This window comes from Pristis pectinata, chromosome 29, assembly GCF_009764475.1.
Source record: "Pristis pectinata isolate sPriPec2 chromosome 29, sPriPec2.1.pri, whole genome shotgun sequence".
Classification (NCBI taxonomy): domain Eukaryota; kingdom Metazoa; phylum Chordata; class Chondrichthyes; order Rhinopristiformes; family Pristidae; genus Pristis; species Pristis pectinata.
This window is the reverse complement of record NC_067433.1, coordinates 19,151,537-19,175,295: the sequence shown is the minus strand read 5'-3', so window position 1 is coordinate 19,175,295 and position 23,759 is coordinate 19,151,537. Positions and strand designations below refer to the sequence as shown.

Here is a 23,759-nt window from a genome sequence, read left to right as displayed (position 1 = left end):
CCGGTCCGCAGCGCGTCCACGCCCGGCCTGAGCTCGCCGGGCTCCGGGCTCCGGGCTCGCGTTCAAGCCTCGCCCAGAGCAAGCTGCTGCGGAGCCGCCCGGTACGGGGCTCGGTCTGGTTGGGAATGACAATTGAATCCGTGTGGATGTTCGCATCTTTCTTATAATTGAACTTAACTTTGTACTTGTTAAACTTCAGGCCTGAATTTAAGCTTGGATCACATTTCACGTTATAGTTGTTAAATTTCACTCTTCCCCCATTGCCAGACCTGTCTTCCTGTTTAATTATGTTCACTTTCATCTTAAATTTCATGGAACATTACAGCACAGAACAGGCCCTTTGGAACATTAACTCAATGTTGACACCCATGTTTCTGTAGGAATTGGTATGTTGAATTTAAAGTTGTATTTGCTAAACTTCACCCCGATCTATGTTGCCTTCCGTACTTAATTATATAATTCATGTTGTACTTGGTAAGTTTCAGTCCTGACTTTGACCCAGGCCCTAGTTTCTCTGGTGATTGACATCCTACCCTTCCCTTCCTCAGGTTAACAAACCCCTGTCTCACCCGCACCATGGCCCTGTTGCCTCGGAAGAAGAGGTGTAAAGGTATACCAACCTCTACTGTATCCCAAGACCATTTGGGCAGAAACAGTCCAGTTGGTGAGGTCAAGTTTGGTGAAGTTGGTATATTTTTGGTGGAGAGGAGAATGGGGTCAAGCAGGAGAAGATTCCTCACAGAGCTTGCTCGGAAAAAGGGGTTTCGAGTGGAAGAGCAGATGAGGTGAGTGAACTCGAGATGTGCGTGACACCAGAGTGTGACAAATCCACCTCCTTTTAAATGAGAACAGCGAATTTAACACAACATGGCTATTATTAGCGAAACACCAACTGTTTTGTGAACTGGGGGATCCAGAAGGAGCGAGAATTGAGCTTTTCTTTTTGCAGGAGACAGAAAAGCATGTGTTTAAACATTTTGAAGTTTTTTGTAACCAACGCAAAATGTTCCAGTTGCTGGAAATCTGAAATAAAAGCAGCAAATGCTGGAAACAGAAGAATCCATTGCTTAATATCCTCCAATGCTCCAATTCCTGACCTTAATATTTCCAGTGTTTTCTTTGGTTATTTGAAATTTTTTTCCCACTTCCAGGGTGTGAATGTTTATTGCCCAAACTTAACTTAATTGCCCTTGAGAAGGTCGTGGTGAATACCACTTGCAGAATGACTGCAACCCTGCTGAAGGGTCTGGGAATGGCATTCCTGTATTTAGACCCAGGAACGAAATATTTCCAAGACAGTATAGAGTGTTGGCTGGAGGAGAACTTGGTATTGGCTTTGGTTTATTATTGTCACACATACCGAGATGCAATGAAAAACTTAGTTTTGCAAGCCACCTCTATAGCAGAGAGAAGCAAAGCCAAAGGATTTAAGAAGACAATTGCAGAATAATAGTGCGAAGGTTTTCCGCTGATTTATATTAGATGGTGGGAATCCAGTTGATCTGGAGGTATAAACAGGAGTGCAGAACTGGAAGAAGTTTCAGAAGCAAGATAATGGAAAACCAAGGTGGAATTTTGAAAGTAGTACCCAAGGGGAACGGAGGGCCAGCAGGATCTGGCGGGGGCTTAGCATAGTAGAGTGTGAGTTAATACAGGATAGATTTTAGGTGGCTTAGAGGTACCAAAGGAAGATAAGGTTTTTGTGTTTTTTATGGTGTTAACCTCATTCTGTGAATTTGCATTCTCTTGTGGAAAATCATTTTGCTTGCATACAAGGCAGTTTACAACAATAAGGCAACTTGCCCAGGCTTTGAAAACAATTTGGCATGATTCACTGAAATGTCTCAGGAAGTAAGGAAAGTGTTGAGAAGTTGGGAGCCATGTGCATGCTGCAGCAGGTTGCACAGTTGGACATGACGGTGCAAAGGACATAAAATCTTATGATTTGTTGAATGGATGTGAAACTGAAAAATGGTTCTGCAATATATTCTTTCTGTAAAGCTGTCAAAGGTAGAAGGTCTTTATTTGTTTTGCTTCTTGCACAGTGCAGGAATTTTGAATTGATTGGACCATGAGTTGGACAGTTGTAATACTGTGGCTACAGTCCTATGGATTTTAGTACTGGTGGTGTACTATGAATGAGAAGGAGGCATTTCAGTATATTGGTATTCAGCAATACAGGAGGACCTACACAGTTACCTTTTCCTTCTTTTAAACCATTATAAATTCATTAGCTTGCTGAATAACTGTGCAAGTAAAATACTGAGCAACCCAGCCATACAGAATTGGTTTGTTTTGAGGCTCTTGTTTGTGAGCTGTGGACAATTTACAAATGTGTTCCAAGCATTTCTCACTGAGAGGAAAATATGGGTAGAAAGTTGCTTCTATTTGACATTCAGAAATCTTGCTGGAAATGTGTACAGCCAGACATTGGCTGAGGATAGGACTGGCCTCAGATGCTGCTCACCACCTCTCATTTGGGTAGCCTACCGGGAGTAACACAGTGGTGTGTCAACGTTAGTGGCAGGGAATCGAATGTAAATGTTCATTTTAACTGGAGGTTTAAGGAGTGTTCTTTGTATTCTGTCTTCAGCAATGCGTTGGAATTGCCACTGGGCCTGGTTTGCAATTAAGAGAACAAATGCTGCAACAAGGAATGAAACAGGACAAACATTTAGAAAGTCTCAAAACTGCAATCTTCTACGCTTTAGAAAATAAGCCAAAACTATTTTTCACATATTTGTGCTATTGGTTTTTAGTTGCACTTGTTAAAATCATTGGAATGAAGTTCAAGCATTTTTGCATTGGGGATTAAATCCAGATTTGCAAGTGTAAACTTGAAGTCATTGGAAAGAAATGGGCAATGCCACTGATTACCTCGTGTGTGCTTAACGATGCCCCAGATCAATCCCCTGGTAGCTTTTCCATTGCTATCGTGCTAATAGTGGTGGGAATTATCAAGGAGGTTATCTGTGTCCTGATGATTGGAGAGGGTTTCTTGTTGCCCTGGAAGTACAGTACTTTTGGAGACAAAATAAGGCCCTCTTTACCATTGCCTCTTTAATACCACCACTAAATGTTGAGATTCCAGTTAACCAGGCCTTGGAAGGTAGAAATCAGCCAGGACTCTGGATGCCAGAAGTTCAGAACTTTTCCGTGGAAAGTAAATGTTGGGATTAAGTGTTTTAATTGTGATTGTCCCTGACCCTGTGGACTTGTATTGATTGCTACTTCTTTGAGAGATTAGAGTTAAAATTCTCAGCCTTCTGTTTAAGTCAATTCATGATGTGATCTTTTCCAACTTCTAACTTATTTCTGGCTACTTTCCTCCAATTCTCCATCTGTTTGTTTTTGACTTTTATCCGTAGAGCCTTGTCTTCTGTTTCCTAGGAAGTACATTCTGAAATTCCTTCCCTTGCTCTAGAACTTACCTCTTCACCACCTTAAACTCTTGTTTAATCTCCGACTCTGGGGTAGTTTCTCTGTCCTCCATTCCTCTTTGGGCCATGCAGTTTTACTTTAGTCACCTCTCTATACGATACTTTTCTTCACTAGAGATATTATTTTATGGGCAAATTGTTACTTTATGTGATTTAACTTCTGTTTATCTAATCCTTCTGTTCATTACCTTCAACTTTGATACATTTAAGAATAAAATGTCCATTGTTTAATGTTTAACCCTTAAAATTTTCAAAGATAATTTTTATTCCTAAGTGTCAGCATGCTTGATTTCCATAAGTGTAAATCTACAGAAATACAAACTGCACTAGACAAACCTTTACGTACCCTTTCCCTTCTCTAGAGCCAGTACACATCAATTCATCTGCTTTATCATCTTCCTTGATTTCTCCACTCTTCCTGAGCCTCTGGTTGCAAAGCAATGGATATCTAAACCAACAAGAAACAGAAAAAGAAAAACCACAAAAACGTGTTAATGTATTTATTGAAAGATGGAATTTAATATGAGAGATGGAGTCAGAGAACACAAAGTATGGAAGTAATTTATTACACTCCTAATTTCAACAATGCAAGCTGCAATGATTCAGGATGGGATTAAGGTTTTCCAGATTGTTTTAAAGAAAAAATACTTAACATTTCAGATGTAACCTCTTATTGGAAGTCAGTTTATGCCAAGTTCTGAATTATTCATGGGGGAGTTTTGAGTTTTATGAAGTTCAATGTTTCTTTCTTCCAGTGAGTCAGTTACTCATGTTGTGTCAGAGAACAACACTGGCAAAGAGGTGTTGGACTTGCTGGAGAAGCGGAATGGAATTAGCAGAACTGGATTCACTGCAGCCTTGGTAGATATCGCGTGGTTCACTGAGAGTATGGGGGCAGGTAGACCCCTGGAAGTGGAAAGTCGGCATCAACTTCAGGTACTTTAATAAAAATCTTTTCAGAGAACACTTGATAAATGAGTGCAGTTTTGTAGTTGATAAAGAATGTGTGTAAGAATTGCACCACCTATTGTGGTATTTTAAAATATAACTGGGTGGTTTGATTCCTGATCTAATATGATTGTTGATATGTTAGCTGTTATCGCTTGGTTCATCCTCAACAGCTGGACAACATGGGGCTCTGTACTCATGTTGATTCCCTAAGGAAGCAAAGGTGGCTGAAAGCCCATCAGTTTAGTGAGAGACCCAGTCGTCCATCCACTGGTCTTTCTGCTACAGGAGCCATACGTAACCAAATGTTGCTGACTGGCAAACTCCAGCGTCCAGGAATGAGTGTGGATGGACACACTCAAGTCAAGTGTGACTTATACAAAGGACCTATGTGAAAAGGTTACCAGCCTTCTGCTCTGTTCTTTTTGCACAGAAGGTATTGAAGAATATAGTCTATATTTTGTTTAAAATAAATTGTTCATATTATGTGCATCAATAATGTATAGGTTTGGAAATATAATTTTGTAATATAAAATTAACTAAGATGGGATGCTGAAATACTTTTGCACTCCTGACGAAATCAAACCTGTCCCCTTGGTTCTGATTCCTTTTCTGTGATTCCTGCAGGAAAGTGTGCACAAATAAATAGAAGGTGGTAGGCTTTGATTTTTTTTTCTCCCTTGGTTTTACAGATCGTTCTCACTCCTCATGGATCCATAGCTGGTGTCTTTAGCAGAGGAAAGAAAAAGTCTGTTGGTGAAGGAAGGAATCAGATATATTCAGGAGTAGTATTTCTCCATGTATGCAGAATAAGGGAAGTCACAGAAGCTTAAATAATGACTGATAAGCATTTGAAATGCTAAACACACTTTCAGAGGAGTCCCGGGAATAACAATGTCTCCATTGTTAGATCGCATCGGGGAATTCCAAACGTTCTAATTTTACCTTTTGTTTTATTCACACCCTGGAAGTGGGCATTGCTGGTGAAGGCGATGTTTAATTCCTGTTTGCAGTGTGTTTAAGAGGCTAAACTGCTACAGTGAATGGCTGTAGCCCTGTGGCAAAGTACTTGTCACAGTGGTTTTTACATGGGGAGTTCAGGATTTTGACCCAGAGCCTTGGGAAGAGGACAGCTTGGTAACATCCTCACAGCTGGACATGTTTGAAGATCTACAAATCCTTCTCTGCTGGTCTGTATGACAGAAAGGCCATGGACAGCACAGCCTCCCAGAACTTCCTCTCATCTATCAGGGAGCTTTTAAATAACAGCAAGGGTGAAAGTCTTGACCAGGCAGTGACTTTGGAGGAGCCCATAGACTCCATCCATTCCCCTGAGACAAAGAAAATTCCCAGAAGTGACAACTTACCGGCCAGGTTGTATTTGGCTCTGTGGGAATGGATGAGCCCAGACTTGCTGGAAGTGAACAGTGTTGTGCATCTATCTGGCAGCATGTCAGAATCCATGAGAAAGGGCATTATCACCCTCATCTATGAACAGAAGGGGGAGAAGACACATCTGGAATTGGAGACCCATCTCACTGTTGAATGTGGATTACAAGATCATGTCCAAGGTTATCACCAATCAGATCAAGTCTGCTCTGGGACAGGTGATCTACCCGGACCAAACTTGCGCCACACTGGCTGGAAAGTTTATGACAGCCTTGCACAGCTCGAGGATACAATAGCCTGTGTGCAGGACAGTGGACACTTGCCTGGTCACCTTGGACCAGGGGAAGAAGGCTTTTGATAGGATATTGCCACGTTCGTGGTGGGTGTGCTTTCCGAAATGGGCTCTGTGAAGGGAATCGGGAGTTGGATCCAACTGCTCTACACAGGTATTGGTAGTGTAGTCCAAATGAATGGGTGGGAAACATAGCTTCCCCTCCAAACCTGGAGGCAGGCAGGCAGGCAGGCTTACCCACTCTCCCACGTTTGTGTTGTATTGAGCCCTTTGCCGAAGAACGTGGACGTGAGGGGGTAACGACGCCAGGGAGTAGGGGCACTTGAATTAAAACCTCCCATACATGGACAACGTTACAGTCTTCTGCTCAGATTTACAGTGTTTGAAGATTAAACAGCATCTTCGACCAGTTTTACCTGGCCTCGTGCCAGAGTCAACCACAGCAAGAGTCAGGACACGTTCTGTGGTAACTAGCCCAACCGATCCTCTGTTCCAGTCACCATCAAGTCTGACTACCCACAGGTGCTGGAAATCTGGTTTGGAGGACTGGGCATGTGGCAAGAATTGGCTGGAGTGGATCACCAAGATAAAACAAAAATTGGGAATGTGGGAGCAGCGCTCCCTCTCAGCGGTGGGTTAGAGCCTGGACCCAGATCTTGCTCTTGACAAAATCATCTGGTGTTTGCTGGGAAATGTTCACCCTTATTAAAAGAATTCATGCATTGGCACCCTTGACCCCAGGAGAATGCCTCAGAAAAGGGATCTTGTGGATGTGCACATTGCTGTGACGGTACATCACTGACAGAAGATGTAAACTTTTAAGGTCAGGGATGGGGTCCTGATCCAATGGACTGATTTATCCTGGATGGTCAAGTTCCTTGATTGTTGATACTTCTACCACCCTAGCCAAAACGAATGTATTCCTTTGTACATGTGACTGGTGTTCTATCAATGTTGTAAATGTTCAGGGAAGTGTGAAGTTGCTGCAGAACATCCACCCTTTGCCCTTTTCAATTTTGGACCAACATGTCATGATACAACAAAACCAAACTTAATGCTTAAAGCTTGCAAATCCAGTGATTGAGAGAGTCAGGTGTGTAGTTTCCAGGTGACCAGTGGCATGTACACTCACTTCTATAGCACCACGTTCCAGGTGCGTGTCTAGAAAGCTTAGGTACATTTGTAAGACAATGTTTGGAAGTTAATGTGAGCAACTGTACTTCTGAATCAAGCCAAATGAATTCATTGCAAACAAATTAATACCATTGCTAATCATTCCAACATTTGTCCACTCAAAACCACTCACTTGGGCATTAACTAGCAGATGTTTAAAGTTGAGTGAAACAAATCCCAGAGTTCAACAATATATCTGCTTTTCCTGGTTCTTATTTAAGCCGGGTAGCCTGCTTAGTCATCAACCATTCCCTGATTTATGCATCTGTCTGTCTTAAGAAATGGATTAATGAATTTATTAGTAAAAGCCTGTCATTATTTTGAACTTAATCAAAAAGCATGAGACTGTCATTAATGATTGGTTTGATTTTTGTTTTGGAGGTGTCTTCTTCTGTAGAAGAGTTAGTTAAATGCTTGTTAATTTCTTTAATCTTTAATTAATCTTTAGGTGACAAGAGAAGCTGTTGCAGTCACTGAGGTGTCTATTTCATCATATGCCTGTCAAAGAAGGACGGTGCTAAAGAATAAAAACAGATTGTTTACGGTAATGATCAATAGACAACCCTGTCCACTCACTGACCCCAAACCTGCATGGATTATCATGGAAAATGGGGAATTGCTTGAGAGCCGTTGTCACTTCCAGACGAATGGTGGTGCTGCTGCTGTTTGCTATTTGACGCTTTAAGAGAATGCGTGTGTAAAATGCACAGGCCCATTGAGAACTCAATCATGGCCTGACTCTGACAACTCAGTTCCTTACTCTAGTAATACCTGCAACCTGGCTTCATGTGATGAATGGCTGCTGTTGGAAGGAGTGAAAAAAGGAAGAAAATTCTTGACTCAAAATGTATGTAATGAAATACATGAACAATTTGAGATGTGATTGTTGCAGTAAAACTCCTTTAATCCGGCACACTTGGGACTTCGGTACTGGACTAGCAGATCTTCCAGGGTACTAGATTTATTCTGTTAATACTCCACATACCTTTTATTCACTTTTGTTATAAATATTACACAGTGCATAATAAATTTTCCAGTGATTCAGTTAAGTTTATAGAGAGCATGGGAAACAAGGCACTCGTGGATTTCGAGGGAGCTTGGGAAAAGGAACCAGATGAGTTTGAAGGGAGGGCGGCAACCTGGACCCGGGCAGGTGGAAGGGAGTGTGGGGATTGGGGTCCCGGTGAATGGAAGGAAACATGGGAACCAGGGCCACGTTGAGTGGGAAGTGAGTGCTGGGAATCGGTTCTTGGTGAGCCAGATGCTGAACCATCAGGAGTTCCAAAGAGTCAGACAGCAGATTTTCAGAGACTGCGGAGGCCGGAATCTGGAGGAACAAACAATCTGTTGGAGGAACTCAGCAGGTTGAGAATTCCTCCAGCAGATATTTCAGAGTTTTACTGTGCTAGAAATTGGCATTGTTGGAAAGTATACAGCAGAAGAAACTTGTCTAAATGAATTTAGAGGAAATTTTTGTCTTGATTCTTAGGAAGCATTGAAGGTACTGGCTGAAGCTGCAGAGCTGAATGAGAGTGAAGGGCGGTACTTGGCATTCTCAAAAGCGTCTTCGATTCTAAAGTCTTTGCCATACACTGTGACCAAAATGGAGGACCTCCAAGGGATTCCCAGTCTTGGGGTCCATTCCAGGAAGGTGATTAAGGTAATGGTGTGACGTTATTCCTCTGGTCTGACTCATTCCTTGGATATCCAGTAGAATAACTGCTAATTAGGTGGTGCTGTATTTATATTGCTGCTACTTAAGTCTTAATGTTGATGCACAAAAACATTAAAAAACTTTCCAGAGGGCAAACACCAGATTAGAAAACGTCAGGATTGATATTTGCTGTTATGGAGGCATAGAGCACTACAGCACAGAAACAGGCTCTTCAGCCCATCTAGTCCATGCCGACCTGATCTTCTGCCTAGTTCCATCTATCTGCACCCGGACCATATCCCTCCAAGCCCATCCCATCCATGTACCTATACAAGCTTCTCTTAAATGTTACAATTGAACCCACATCTACCACTTCCGCTGGCAGCTCATTCCACACTCGCACCACCCTCTGAGTGAAGAAGTTTCCCCTCAGATTTCCCTTAAATATTTCGCCTTTCACCCTAAATGTATGACCTCTAGTTCTAGTCTCACCCAACCTGAGGGGGAAAAGCCTACATGCAATCACCCTATATATACCCCGCATAATTTTGTATACCTCTATTAGATCTTCCCTCATTCTCCTGCACTCCATGGAATGAATGCCTAACCTATTCAACCGATCCCCATAACTCAGATCCTCAAGTCCCGACAACGTCCGTGTAAATTTTCTCTGCACTCTTTCAAGCTTATTGATATCTTTCCTGTAGGTAGGTGACCAGAACTGCACACAATACTCCAAATTCAGCCTCAGCAACGTCTTGTAGAACTTCAACATAATATGCCAATTCCTGTACTCAGTGCCCTGATTTACGAAGGCCAAAATGCCCAAAGCTCTCTTTACGACCCTATCTACCTCTGATCTCACTTTCAAGGAACAATGGATCTGTATTCCCAGGTCCCTTTTGTTCTACTGCACACCTCAGAGCCCTACCATTCTCTGTGTGAGCCCTACCATCGCTGGTTTGTCCGCCCAAAGTACAACACCTCACACTTGTTTGCATTAAATTCCATCTGCCATTTTTCAGCCTATTTTCCCAGCTGCTTAAGATCACGCTGCAAGCTTTGATAGCCTTACTCGCTGTCCACTACGCCCACAATCTTGGTGTCATCCACAGATTTGCCGATCCAGTTTACCACATTTTCATCTAAATCATTAATATAGATGATTAAAAAAAAATGGACCCAACATCGATCCCTGCAGCACACCACTAGTCACAGGCCTCAGTCAGAGAGACAACCGTCTACTACCACTCTCTGGCTTCTCCCGCTAAGCCAATGTTGAATCCAATTGACTACTTCATCCTGAATGTCAAGCGACTTAACCTTCCGGACCAGCCTCCCATGCGGTACTTTGTCAAAGGCCTTGCTAAAGTCTACGTAGACAATGTTCACCGCCTTCCCTTCATCAACCTTCTTGGTAACCTCCTCAAAAAACTGTATAAGATTGGTTAGACATGACCTGCCACAGATAATGTTCTAGCTATTTGCAAGAAAGGAAGAAAAAATCTCCTTATTCTTTGCTGCAGGAAATCCTAGAAGATGGAACTTGTAGTGAAGTTGAGAATATACTCCAGAATGAGAGATATCAAACTCTAAAGGTAGGCCGTCGTACAATAAATGTTTCATGAGTACATGGACAATTCGCAGGACGGATTTCAATACTGAGTGAGGGACATATCGAAAAAAAGTGGTTGCTTAATGGCAACATGATGGCACAACCATCCCTAGGATATATTTTTAACTAGTTGTTGGTATGTGTGCAAAGAAGAAGAAAAATCTTTAAATAATTAATGTCAGTCAATTTTTGAAAAACCAAGTTAAGACTCTGTGTTCTCAAAGGTTCCAGCCAAAACAGTAATTCAGCTTTGCATTCAGATGCTGATCAGGAGTTTACAATAGTATTTTTTTAAATGATACTGGGTTTCCAGTTGTTCTGGTGAACAATTACGAATTAATAGTTCTGTTGTACAGGAAAATTTTAAACTAATTTTGATATACGTGGTTTTGGTAAACAATGCAACACAGCTCATTGTCACTGTGACCTGCACACTAAATCCAGCTGACGCTTCTGTGGAGTAGTGAAGGGATGTTGCAATGTCGGAGAAAATGTCTATCAGGTGAGATATTTAACCAATGTCCCCAGCTGATCTCTGTAATGGATGGAAAGGATCAGTTGCCAGTATTTTAAAGAAGAGCAGTGGAGATAGCCACAATGTCTTGGCCAATATTTATTCCTAATCAAAATGTTTAAAAAATTAACATAATCCATGTTGTGGGTGTTTGCTATGCAGAAATTGTCTGCCACGTTTCATGAGTTACAACACCTAATTGGCTGTGAAGTGCTTTAGGTCGAGATGGTTGTAAAGTGAATGAAATTCTTTGTTTGCAAATAAGAATCTGTTGTACAGGAGCCTCTGTAAGCAGCGGGTCAGTAACTGGTTGCCGTGGTGTGTAAGCCTTGTTTCTGGTCCTGTAGCGGTTCACCAGTATTTTCGGTGTTGGTGTGAAGACAGCTGATAAGTGGTACAGAGAGGGTCTTCGAACTCTAGATGAACTGAGAGCATCAAACGTAAAACTTACAAGGGAACAGGAAGCAGGTAAGAAAAAATTATGGATAAAATACTTGCATATTTTAAAATGCTGCTGCTTAAATACATAACTTTTCTAAAGATATTTTACTGTTGTTGAAGGAATCTTGGAAGTAGTGGGAGCCAGCTGATATTTTTAGAAATAAATCTTTGTGGTTGTGATTTCCACTGTATTGCAAGAGCTGTTTGACCTGAAGGGTATTCACAGGGAAACAGTTTTTGACAGTAGTGTCATATCTCACAGTTGGTGAATCATCGGAAATCCCTGTAGAGGTGTGGGTGATAACGTTTATGGGAAAAGAAATTGGGAAAGGGGTTGGGATAGGATTTTGGGTGCTTGGCCAAATTCATAGCCCACGGTTTTCTATTTGTTGCACAGTGGTGCTGGTTGAGCTTCTTTCCCTTCCTCCTTGTAGATCTGGATCGCTCAGCTTTACAACTTGGCAAAGACTGAAGAAGCCTGATGTGCCTGTTGATAATCGTGTGAGACATTCCAAACACTGCAGAAATATTAAAGTGTTTGCATGGTGTCATGCCATGTTTAGTATAATGACTTTTACTCGATTAGTAATCCAGAGGCCTGCACTAACAATTCACAGATGTCTCACGGTTGCATAACCAGGCAAAATTTGACACAAAGCCAAAGAGGGTGGTGATGGAAGGAGTAGCCAAAGGCTTGGTCATATGAGTGAGCTCTTCGAATCGGGAATACAGGGAGTTGAGCTGTCGAGGTTTAATTGATAATTGGTTTATTATTGTCACGTGTACAAAGTCGAAGTCGAGTTTATTGTCATATGCACAAGTACAGTGAAAAGCTTTTGTTTGCATGCCATCCAGATAGATCATTCCATACATATGTACACCAAGGTGGTACAAAAGGAAAAAAAAATGCAGAACATACATAGTGTTACAGTTACAGAGAAAAGTGCAGTGCAAATAGACAAAGTGTAAGGGACACAACGAGGTAGTCTGAGGAATCAAGAGTTCATCTTTAGCATACGAGAGGTCCGTTCAAGAGTCTGATAACTGCAGGATAGAAGCTGTCCTTAAGCCTGGTGCTACATGTTCTCAAACTTTTGTATCTTCTGCCCAATGGAAAGGGGGAGAAGAGAGAATGACCGGATTGGGAGGGGTCCTTGATTATGTTGGCTGCTTTTCTGAGGCAGCGGGAAGTGGAGATGGAATCAATGGAGGGGAGGCTGGTTTGCGCAATGGACTGGGCTGCGTTCACAACTCTCTGCAATTTCTTTTGGACTCGGGCAGAGCAGTTGCCGTACCAAGCTGTGATGCATCCGGATAAAATGCTTTCTATGGTGCAGCTGTAAAAATTGGTGAGGGTTATCTGGGACATGCTGACTTTCCTTCACTTTCTGAGGAAGCAGAGGCGCTGGTGTGCTTTATTGGTGATAACGTCTACATGGCTGGACCAGGACAAGTTGTTGGTGATATTTGCACCATCAAATTATAGGGCGGGCCTGACTGACAGGAGTCACAGATGCCAGTGATAAAAGGCCAGAGTTAAAAGAATGCAGAGATCTCAGAACATTCTAAGGCTGCATGAGGTTATAACTGAGAGACGTGAGCATGAGAAATTGAAACGCAGATTGTGTAATGAGCAAGTAAAAATGGAAGAAGAAGGCAGATCAAAAACTACTGAGTAAATTGTGGGTTTTTTTGTCATTTTAACCTAAAGTGTTGCTCTGCTAAAATAATGAATGCCATGAATTAGGGCTGTAACTTGCGAAACTTCCAAGTGCTAACATAACATTGGCAGAGACTGGACAGAAAGCCTTGGAGCAAAGAGTCCTTCAGGCATTGTGGTTAAAAAAAAGGAGCTGTTTTAACTGGATGACATTCCAAAACATTCTGAATAGCTGCCTTGTTTTAAAATGGATAATCTCTTTTGTTTTACAGGTCTTTTATATCATAATGACCTCAGTGCACCAGTTACAAGGACGGAGGCAGATTTGATCAAGCAAATTGTGGAAAGGGCTGTGCACAAATTTCTACCTGCTACAGTTGTAACGTTAACTGGTGGCTTTCGAAGGTGAGAGCATTGCAGCTTCCTTTTACATAGTGTAGTTCAATTGTCTTCTCATTTGTATACAAGCCTGAAGCCCAGGAAGAACGCAAGGGCAAAGCCCCTTACATTAAAGAGCAGTAAGAACAAGATAAATCAAATGCTCTTGTGTGGTTAACATGGGCTTTATTTGACGCAAAATATACTATTGTTATCTGTTATCTCCATCAGGAGCAAAATGGCTGAAACTGCACAAGTCCTCAGACTGTTGGTTTTGTGCATCAAATTTTGGGTAACTCTGGGCTGATGCCTTCCTGTCCTTCAACTGAGACTAGGACTGGGAATAGGAAGAGGCATTGTAGTAAGGCAAACTTACTTTGTAAAGAAATAGACATTGCTTTTGTCGAGATTAGATTGTGTATGCCAACGTGCAAGAAGGGTGAAGGTCATGAAACATTACTTAAAAATACATTCACCAGCTCTTGTCCATCAAATAAGAGTCTCGCCTTGAAATGAGAAACAGTACTAAACATAAACACTGGACTTTCAATTGGATCCAGGTGCTGGACTGGAAAAATAGTGTGGGGAAAAATGTAAAACTTTAAATAGGAATGTTTAAACTCCTGCTTTAGATTTTGTTAACCCTCCATCTTGTGGCTTTTCCCTCATTTTAGCCACCCTGTTATCCAGTTTATCTGTGTGTTATAGTACGTTCAGTGCAGCTTTCTGATAGTTTTCTCCCATCTTCGCATTTCCTTTTTACCACTTGCTAGACTGCTATTTTGTGAAACCTTGGCACTCTTGTAAATAATAACTACTTCAAGTATTTAAGCAACCCTTTAATTCACAGTCAAGAGGATTTCAACCAGCGAGTGTATCACCATTAAAACCAATGCCTGCAGATGTACCTTGCAAAAGACAAATAATATCCAGATTCAGAAACGCTGACAGATTTTGTGCCCTCCTTTTTCTAGTCTATATACTTGTTTCTTCCTGAGCCCCAAAAACACGTAACTTCATTGTAAAATCATTGTAATTGCCTCTTTGACAAGTGCCTACTGCTGTGTCATCCTGGGCCCCAGAAATGTAGAAAGGCTGACTAAGTGTATTTATCGGATCTATGACATACTAATTTTTTTTCAGATTAATCTGGGTTGGTACAAATGGGAAACTGGAGTAATTGAAGCTGTGTGGAAAATGAAATTTGGAATTATCACAAGGAGTGCTCATTGTTGGCAGAATTTCAACCAGCAACCTGTGGGCTGGGCTCACTGCACTGACCCCATTCTAAAGAAATCATTTGAAAATGCCACCATTATTTATAGCTAATATTTTTAACTTATTAATTCCTTCATTGAAAGAGATTGGTCTATTGTTTTTGAAATGCTTTTCACTTTTCTAAGTAGTTTGTATTCAATTGCATTCATCAGGGAGAAGGAGTTTGGCCATGACGTTGACCTTCTCATAACGCATCCAGAGGAAGGCAAAGAAGAGGGGCTTATTTGCCAAGTGATTAATTGGATGACCACCGAGGTATGACTACTGCATTTTACTAATAGAGGCAATGTCCAAGGGATAACTTAGACTGAAACCACCTTGCCCTGGAAGTATATCAAACCATTGTGATGTGCTTTAGCTACATTCAAGGGAGTGAGATTCAAGATTTTGCATCTTAACAGTAGTCCCAAAGCTTGAAGAAAGCACGCTGTGAAATAAGATGAAAATCTAGAGGCTGAGGGAGTTCAAAGCTAAAAGAGGGAGGAAGTTATACAATTCTGTCACAGATTATTAATCCTCTAACTTTCCTTGAAGCCCCTATGGCAGCATATTTTAGTTTGGGAGGTGAATTTATGAAAAATTATCTTCAGATTTGACCTTGAGTACTTCCCCTTTTTTATTTCCTTAATGCTGTCTGTCTTAAGCTGTGCTGGATAATATTGCTGAACTTCTATCATTTAGTGTAATAACTAGGTGGGAAAGTAACTGTATTTCCCTCCACCTTTTAATTTTTGATCTGCTTTATTTTTCTTTATTCCACCAGTTTAAAGGAAAGTTATTTAACAAATCTTAGCAAAAAACTCTAAGGGGCTCCAACTTTTCCATAAACTCTATTCCCAATATCTGTCGCAACCTCCCTGCTCCCCTTCTTGAGCTGAATTCGTGTATGTGAAACCTTGTTCAATCACAACCTGAGCTCCAGACCTTCTATTTCTAAATATTTAAATTCACTTCCATAATACTGCTGACTACCATACCTATCTCCGGACAATAGGATCTCTTACCCGTGCTTCTGTTATCCCTGGACTTGATATTTTTCAGTCTTTGTGTCCTTGCTCACTAAGCTTCCTCCACAAGCTCCAACCAGTTTAAAACATGGCACTCAGAATTCCAAGCTCTTCGATATCACTCCTTTCTTGCTGACTACAACTTCCCCCTGACCTCCCAAAACATAAGATTAAAACCTATCCCATCTCAGCAACCTCCTCCAGCAATGGACCCTGGTCAGACCCTGCTTGGAGTACTGTGCTCAGTTCTGGTCGCCTCACTACAGGAAGGATGTGGAAGCCATAGAGAGGGTGCAGAGGAGATCTACAAGGATGCTGCCTGGAATGTGGAGCATGCCTTATGAAAGCAGGTTGAGGGAACTTGGCCTTTTCTCCTTGGAGCAACGGAGGATGAGGGGGGACCTGATAGAGGTATATAAGATGATGAGGGGCATTGATCGGGTGGATAGTCAGAGGCTTTTCCCCAGGGCTGAAATGGTTGACCACAAGAGGACATAGGTTTAAGGTGCTGGGGAGTAGGTATAGAGGAGATGTCGGGGTAAGTCTTTTACTCCGAGAGTGATGAGTGCGTGGAATGGGCTGCCGGAAACGGTGGTGAAGGCGGATACGATAGGGTCTTTCAAGAGACTATTGGATAGGTACATAGAGCCTGAAGAAAATAGAGGACTATGGGTAAGCCTAGTAATTTCTAGGGTAGGGACATGTTCGGCACAGCTTTGTGGGCCGAAGGGCCTGAATTGTGCTGTAGGTTTTTCTATGTTTCTAATGCTTCCCCCAATTCTGCAGCCTCTGACTCAATTTGTGCCCTACCTTTGGTAGTTTCAAATAAGCTGACACTGCAAAAACTTGGGGTAGGCCCTAAAGTCTGGAATGTACAGGTATTCCTCAATTTACAGAAAGGGTGTGTTTCATTAACATTTTGTAAATCAAAAAATCTGAGCAAAATGCATTCAGGATATTTTGGTGCTGTGTATTCCAGCGGACAGAGAGTGGCACACCGTTCGTGGTAGCAAGAAACTGATTGGTGAATCAAAGACACGCACCCAAAGAGTAATGGATGTTGAGTGAATTTTTGTAATTGAATGTTTGTAAGTCAAGAAATGTGTGTATATCTTAGCACCAAATAGTCAATGCCTTGATGTTAATATTTCTTGTGTGTTTTTTTTTCACAGCTATTTTAATGTTAAGATTTGTTTGGAAGCTTTGAAGGCAAAGTTATTAGTGAAAGTGTTCTTTTTAGCATTATTAACAGAGCTTAAGAAGTGTTGTCACTGAATCTAGTTCACTGTATCAGCAAGGTTCTTAATGTTATTAACAAGCCAGATGTTTCTCATGGTGAGAGCCTCTGAGAGGAGAGAAGATCTGACACAACTTTACGTTAACATTCTGTTTTGCAATTATTTCAGGGTCTAATATTGTACGGTGACATCACAGGCAACAGTTACAAAGGGAGAAGCAAGGATCCTGGGATTTTTGATCACTTTGAAAAATGTCTTTCTATCTTCAAACTGAAGAAGGAGTTGGTTAATAATTTAGAATCTGAGAAATTGAGCCATTGTGACTCTTTGGCTGGAGACAAGACTCGGGGAATTGACCTTGCTGATCACACAGAGGCTGCTCAACAGGTGACTGTGGCTGCAGCAGGCAGTAAAGACTGGAAGGCTGTGAGAGTGGACCTGGTCATTGCCCCCTACAGCCAGTATGCTTATGCCTTGTTGGGATGGACAGGTTCACGAGTAAGTATAACCAAGCAGGGTAAGACACAACAGTTTAATTTGGACAATTTAAATGAAATTCTTCTTCACTCTGAATTAGATTGATCAGCACCTGAAAAGAGAACATTCTGGAACAGTTCCAACTGTCAGAATTGACAAAGGCTTTTAATTTAAAATGTTCAGATTTCTTCTCAGACAGTAATAGTTGTCACAATATTGACAACGGGTCTTCAACCTGAAACGTTAACCCTGTTTCACTTTCTACACATGCTGCCTGACTGGCCGAGTGTTCCCAGCATTCTGTTTTTATGTCAGGTTTCCAACATCTGCAGTTTTTAAAAAAAATTTTCTTCTACTGTTAAATTTCCAGTATGTTCAATTGAAGTTGAAAGAGCTGTGTGATAGGTTCAATAGCAGAGTGTCACTGTACAAACACTATCTGAACGTCATCCATTTACCACAGTACGGCTTGTAGTTCTCAGAGCTGTGAGTTCACATTCCAGTGGACCTCAGCTGTCAGGTGCCTGGAGAGCAGTTTCTTTTGCACAAGGGAACTTCCAATCCATGAACCCCTTGTACTTGTTAATTATCTCCTGGTCATTTTCATCAAACCAGCTCTTCTTTATACACGTCTCTTCACAGGTGCTCATTATGATGGAGTTGTATTCATTTATTTTGCACTATTTATTTATTTTTGTAACTTATAGTAATTTTTATGTCTTGCACTGTACTGCTGCCACAAAATAACAAAGTTCACGACATATGTCAGTGATAATAAACCTGATTCTGAAGGCAGCCCACATGTCATGGATGCTCTGAGGCTCCTGTTAACAGAGAGACCACAGGTTGTCTGTGAGGTGCTGTCTGAGAAGAGCTACCTTTGCAGGATCTTTTTGAGCTTTAACTCTGGTTTTCTGTTAATGTCGATGTTTTGGAGCCAATTTGATGGAAGTCAGCAGTTTAGACAGTTATCAGCATAGCAGCTATCCGTACCTGTCACCGCATGGGTAATGCAGACATCCTTCATTTACTTGTTCACACGATGGTGTAACCTAACCGGTACTAGTGCCTGAACCTGGTACGTTGCCATGTGGTCTTGTGATTGACTCTCTGAAGTGTTGGTTATGACAAGATCTGTGTCAGAGGAGGCTGCAGAACCAGCACGTTTCTACTGGAAGGAGGTGGAAGGCTGAGTACAGTGCACTGATGTATAAGGCATGAGAAATTTTGGCAGGTGTTGTGACCTGGTATGGAAAGTTAGATTAACAAAATATTCTTCCCTTTGACTGTGATGGAAGAGTTCCTGTGATTAGTGCATTTTTTCTTCTTGTCATCTTAGTACAGCTCATATAGAAATTGTTTTCTGGCTGGATTATAGTTCCAGCATTATTGGTTTAACTCTTTTGCCTTACTTTCAATCATTTATTCTTTGTTTCAGTCTTTCCAGTCTGTATTGAAAGTGTCTATTAACTCCACTCTGGTCTGCCAGTGAACTGGAGACAGGAACAGACTTGGGTGAGATTTCTGGCAAGACTCACAGCAAACCATCTGCACAGCTGTTTAAAGGGAGTTGTGACGAACCTCAAACAGAACTCCTGACCAAAACTGCAGCAACTTCTCCCAATATAAAAACATGGTGATTTCCTTAGCAACATCCAGTGAGTGGAGGATTGTTCCTCATTCACAAATCAATCCCAGTGTTGTCTCCAGGTGTGATATATGGGGGAAATTACGTGGTCACCCCCATTCTGGTGAGAAAAGTGTGTCATTGTAGACTACAGTTAAATATTGGTGGACTGTGAGTATTATTGTCATGTTTATGATGTGCCTTCAACTGGCTGCGTATGAATCGGAATTAGAAACTGTATGTTCTCCTCTGGTAGTGCAGAGTTTAATTTTGTCCAGGTTGTAGTCAGTTAAATAGGAGGAGCTAAGATTAAACTTTCATTGACCATAGCAGTTCAGTCAATTGCTAGACGAGCTTGAAGTTTTAAATAAGATCTTTTATTTGGATCTGTGGTTAACATTAAAGCTGGTTAAGAAAAAATGTTTAATAAGAAAATAAAACGAAATACTGAAAACACTCAGCAGGTCGGGCAGCATCTGTGGAGAGAGGAACAAGTCAAAAATTCTGCATCAGAAGTTCAGTTCATCCAGAAATTCTGTCTTTTCGGATTTGCTGCATCTGCAGTTTTTGGATTTTCATAATTTAATAAGACATGGAATTGCTTAGCATCTGCAGCTCAGCAGTAGCATAGCTCTTTACCCCAAGTAGCAGAGCCCTCAGGAACAGGAAGATCCCAACATGCAGTGTGAGTTACCTGATTACAGCTGGAGTAACAGGAAGTTACCTTTCGAGTCAGCAGCCTGGAGTGCAGGTGAACGTGGCATCCAGGGGTTTCCAGTTGCATATAAAATGCACGACTCCAGGGGCAAGTCCATGTCAGTGAGTGGGCTTTATTTGGAGTTGAAGATTAACTATATGGGTAAAGTCAGGACCCTACACTAACAGGAGTTGAAGGAAGATGGGTAAATGGTTGGGGTAAAAAGAGAGTGAAATGCATACTCTGGAAATGCAGTGAAACAGATATAGAGCTCCACTCAATTCCACAGAGAAAATCTCTCCATTTTGGGTGTAATTTTCAGCGGCTTGTTTCTTGCTGTCTTGCAGCTCTTTGAACGAGACCTACGCAGATACGCCAAGCATTCAAAGAACATGAGTCTGAGCAGCCATTCTTTGTTTGACAATGAGCAGGTAGGAAGAAATCTAAACCTTTCTCTCAGTCTGCCAAACAGTATTGAAGGAAGGAAGGGAATCCAGCTGGCTGTCTGTGAAGTCCTGACTGTGGCCGTGTAGCAGCTCGGACAGGTCAAACTGTATGGCCCTGCTGTGCTGTGTGATTCTGAGGAACATTATGATTCTGCTGACATCCTCACTGTATGGTGGCACCATGTGAAGTGATTTACATGACCTTTGCCATTCCCACATTGCTCTTGACCAGCACTGGTGGTGCTACAGTTAATGGCACTGCCTCCCAGCTCCAACTAGTTGGGTTCAATCCTGACTGCCAGCGCTGTCTGTGTGGAGTCTGCACATTCTCCCTGTCGCCCCTTGGGTTTCCCCTGGGTGTTCCAATTTCCTCCCACATCCCAAAGTCTTGCTAGTAGGTTAATTGGCCTCTGTGTATTACTCCTAGTGGTGTATAGATGGTAAAAGAATCACAGGGGTATTTATGATCATGTGAGAGAGCATTACAGGGAAATGAGAGTGGGAATGGGATTGATGGGATAGCTCTCCTGGGAGTCGGCATGGATCCAATGGGCTAAATAGTGACCCACTGTATCCTAATAATTAAGTGAGTCAAGTTAAAACAAGAGCACAGCATTTCCGCATGATTAATTAAAGCACAAAATAAGCCAAGTGAAACAGGACTTTAAGTTCCATAGTACCAGCATTGTATAGTCTGGTAGAATGCCAGCCCAATTTTTTTCTTCATTTTTGGGATCTGGGCATCACTGGCGAGGGCAGTGTTTGGTGTTTGTTGCCTGTCCCTAACTGCCCTTCAGAAGGTGTTGCTGAGCAGTTCTTGTGAAGGTGCATCCTCAGTGCTTGGGCAGGGAGTTCCAGGATTTGGGTCCAGCAATAATAAAGAAATGGAAATATATGTCCAAGTGAGGACAGTGTGCAGCCTGGAGCGGTGACTGCGGATGATGGTGTTGCCTTGTGCCTGTCCTTGTCCATCTTGGCGGTAGAGGCCATGGGGTTAGGAGACGCTGTTGGAGTAGCTTGGGTGAGTAACGACAGTGCAGTTTGTAGATGGTACACACTGCAGCCACTGTATGGTGGTGGTGGAGTAGCTTGGGTGAGTAACGACAGTGCAGTTTGTAGATGGTACATACTGCAGCCACTGTTTGGTGGTGGTGGAGGAGGAGTGAGTGTTTGGGATAGTGGATGGGTTGCCCATCAAGAGGGTTGTTTTGTCCTGGAATGTTCACGGGCTTCTCACGTGTCATTGGAGCTGAACTCATCCAGGCAAGTGGAGAGTATTGGATCACAGTAATGACTTGGGCCTTGTAGATGGTGGAGAGGATTTAGAATTTCAGGAGGCAATATCACGTTTTAAGAGTAAACTATCTTAAAAGTGAAGAAATCAGGGCTTAGAGGGAGATGGGCTGAGCGTAGGAAATTGGGACTAGACGGGTGGGCACCATGGTCGGCATGGACTCGTTGGGCTGAAGGGTCTGTATCTGTGCTGGATTGCTCTATGACTCTATAAATGTATTTCCTGCTAATTTTATGAATTTATAAATAATGCTAATTGATTAACCAGCATTTTTCTTCCACGTTTCAGAATATATTTTTGCCAGCTGCCACAGAAGAAGGAATCTTTGCACATCTAGGGCTGGAGTATATACCACCTCGTGAGAGGAATGCTTGATTGGCTGAGCTCATGCTATAGGAATACCCAGAGCACCTCGGGGAACGGCTTTGGGCATAACGTTTGTAGCATTTTTGTCACTTTATATTGGGTAAAAGGTGGACATTTGCCCATGATTGGTTCCATACTGTAAGCTGTTGAATTTGTAATTAGTAACTTGATGGTACAGATGCATCAGCATCTTGGATGTGCTTTCTGTCTGATGCATATGTGGATGTGTATCAGTGGTTGAGTGGGATCACTGTCACTGGTGACTCTCTGGATTCAAGCCCAACTCAAAAAAATGGGCACGTAATCTAGGCTGACATTGAGCGATCATTGCACGGTAAGAGGTGCTGTTAATTCGAGATCGTATATCATCTGAAGTGTATGTAAAATATCCCATGCTGCTATAGTAGCAAACAGGAACAATCTTCTCAGGGTCGTGGCCTTTTAAACTTTTCTAATTAAATGGAATAAAAATAAAAACAATTCTGGTCATTTCATTGATGTTGTGGAATTTTCTGCGTTGCATTTCCCACATTACAACGGTGACTACACTTCAGATGTGCTTCATTTGCTGTAAAGGGTTTGGGACATGTTGAGATTATGAAAGTATCAAAAATGGCCATGAAACTTGTAGCTGACAGGAAAAACCATCTGGTTCAGTAACTTACAGAAGTGAAATCCCCTTTTCCAGAATCTGCAATACCTTATCCTTTAAAACTATAGAAATTGGCTGATTCAGGAAATATTTAGTTAGTGGTCTTAAAATGATTTTAAGTAGAACTAAGCTTCATTATGGAGATACAAGAGACTGCAGATGCTGCAATCTGGAGCATCTGGGAGGCAAAGGGATGACTGCTCAGTTCCTCCAGTTTTTTTTTGCTTTGACTTTATTTGTGATCTAAATTGTTGTACTATTATTGCCCACTTGAGGGCAGCTGTAGACTAGGAGCATGGAGCACATTAGCTGCTGGATGGAGTTATCCTTAGTACATTAATTTGGATTGGACTTCATTACACAGAAGACGGAAGCAATAGAAATTCTTAGCAAATCAGGGTAATTCTGGAAATGTGGTAGGAGTAAATGCAAAATGGGTAATAAATTTGATACGGAGACACAAGAGACTGCAGGTGCTGGAATCTGGCGCAACGCACAAGAAGCCGGAGGATGCCAGTGGGTCAGGCAGCAGCTGTGGAGCGAAACGGACGGCTGATGTTTCGGGTTGACCTGAAATGTTGACTGTCCATTTCCCTCCAATAAAGTTGATACATTTGGTTCAACATATAACCACAGACTTTTAAATCTTCACTGGCCACAGGTAATGTGTAATATATCTCAAGGACAGAAAATGTGGTACTTTTATTCAAGAAGGACAGCAGGGATAAGCTAGCTGATTACAGGTGGTTGAGTCTAAGGTCAATGGTAGGGAAATTATAGCACGGTGGAGGCAGAGATTCTCACAGTGTTTAGGAAGTATGTAGATGAGACTTGAAGTGGCATGTCATAGAAAGTGGTAACACTTGCGGGCTGCCCCCAGAACACTCAAGGCAAAAGATGCATTTCACTGTGTGTTTTGATGTACGTGTGACTAATAAATGTTAAAACTACAGCAAAGTACTGGAAAATAGGATTAACATAGAAAGTTACTTGATGGACAGGGTGGGCTGAAGGGCCCAGTTTTGTGCGATGTGACTCTATACCCACACAATCTCTCTCAAGCTTAAACCCAACAGCAATGTCAGACTTCCTTTCTATTTGTTTCCTGTATTTGGCTTTGACTGTGGGAGAAGGATTTGGTGTAATGATTCTGAGTATTCTGCAGGAAAATCT

At 41.9% G+C, this 23,759-nt stretch overlaps 1 protein-coding gene across 3 annotated transcripts; it reads left to right on the top strand.

The window, feature by feature from the left end:
• On the top strand, positions 1-22,406 carry polm (polymerase (DNA directed), mu). 3 transcript variants are annotated; one of them, XM_052040952.1, is made up of 13 exons: positions 1-101; positions 549-785; positions 4,196-4,376; positions 5,081-5,188; positions 7,691-7,786; positions 8,732-8,902; positions 10,423-10,494; positions 11,373-11,493; positions 13,399-13,531; positions 14,935-15,037; positions 17,196-17,525; positions 20,176-20,259; positions 21,857-22,406. In XM_052040952.1, exons 2-13 carry the CDS (start codon positions 577-579, stop codon positions 21,941-21,943), a joined length of 1,695 nt encoding a protein of 564 aa, XP_051896912.1. In that variant the 5' UTR covers positions 1-101; positions 549-576; the 3' UTR covers positions 21,944-22,406. The 3 variants fall into 3 exon arrangements, with proteins under 3 accessions (XP_051896912.1, XP_051896911.1, XP_051896913.1); XM_052040951.1 differs by having other exon boundaries at positions 16-386; XM_052040953.1 differs by lacking the exon at positions 5,081-5,188 and having other exon boundaries at positions 16-386.
• Positions 22,407-23,759: the final 1,353 nt, after the last annotated feature.

Coding starts and splice junctions, on each gene's coding strand:
- polm (XM_052040952.1), top strand. CDS start 577: ATGGCCCTGTTGCCTCGGAAGAAGAGGTGTAAAGGTATACCAACCTCT. Junction 786..4,195: donor CGAGTGGAAGAGCAGATGAG/GTGAGTGAACTC, acceptor TCTTTCTTCCAG/TGAGTCAGTTACTCATGTTG. Junction 8,903..10,422: donor ATTCCAGGAAGGTGATTAAG/GTAATGGTGTGA, acceptor TCTTTGCTGCAG/GAAATCCTAGAAGATGGAAC.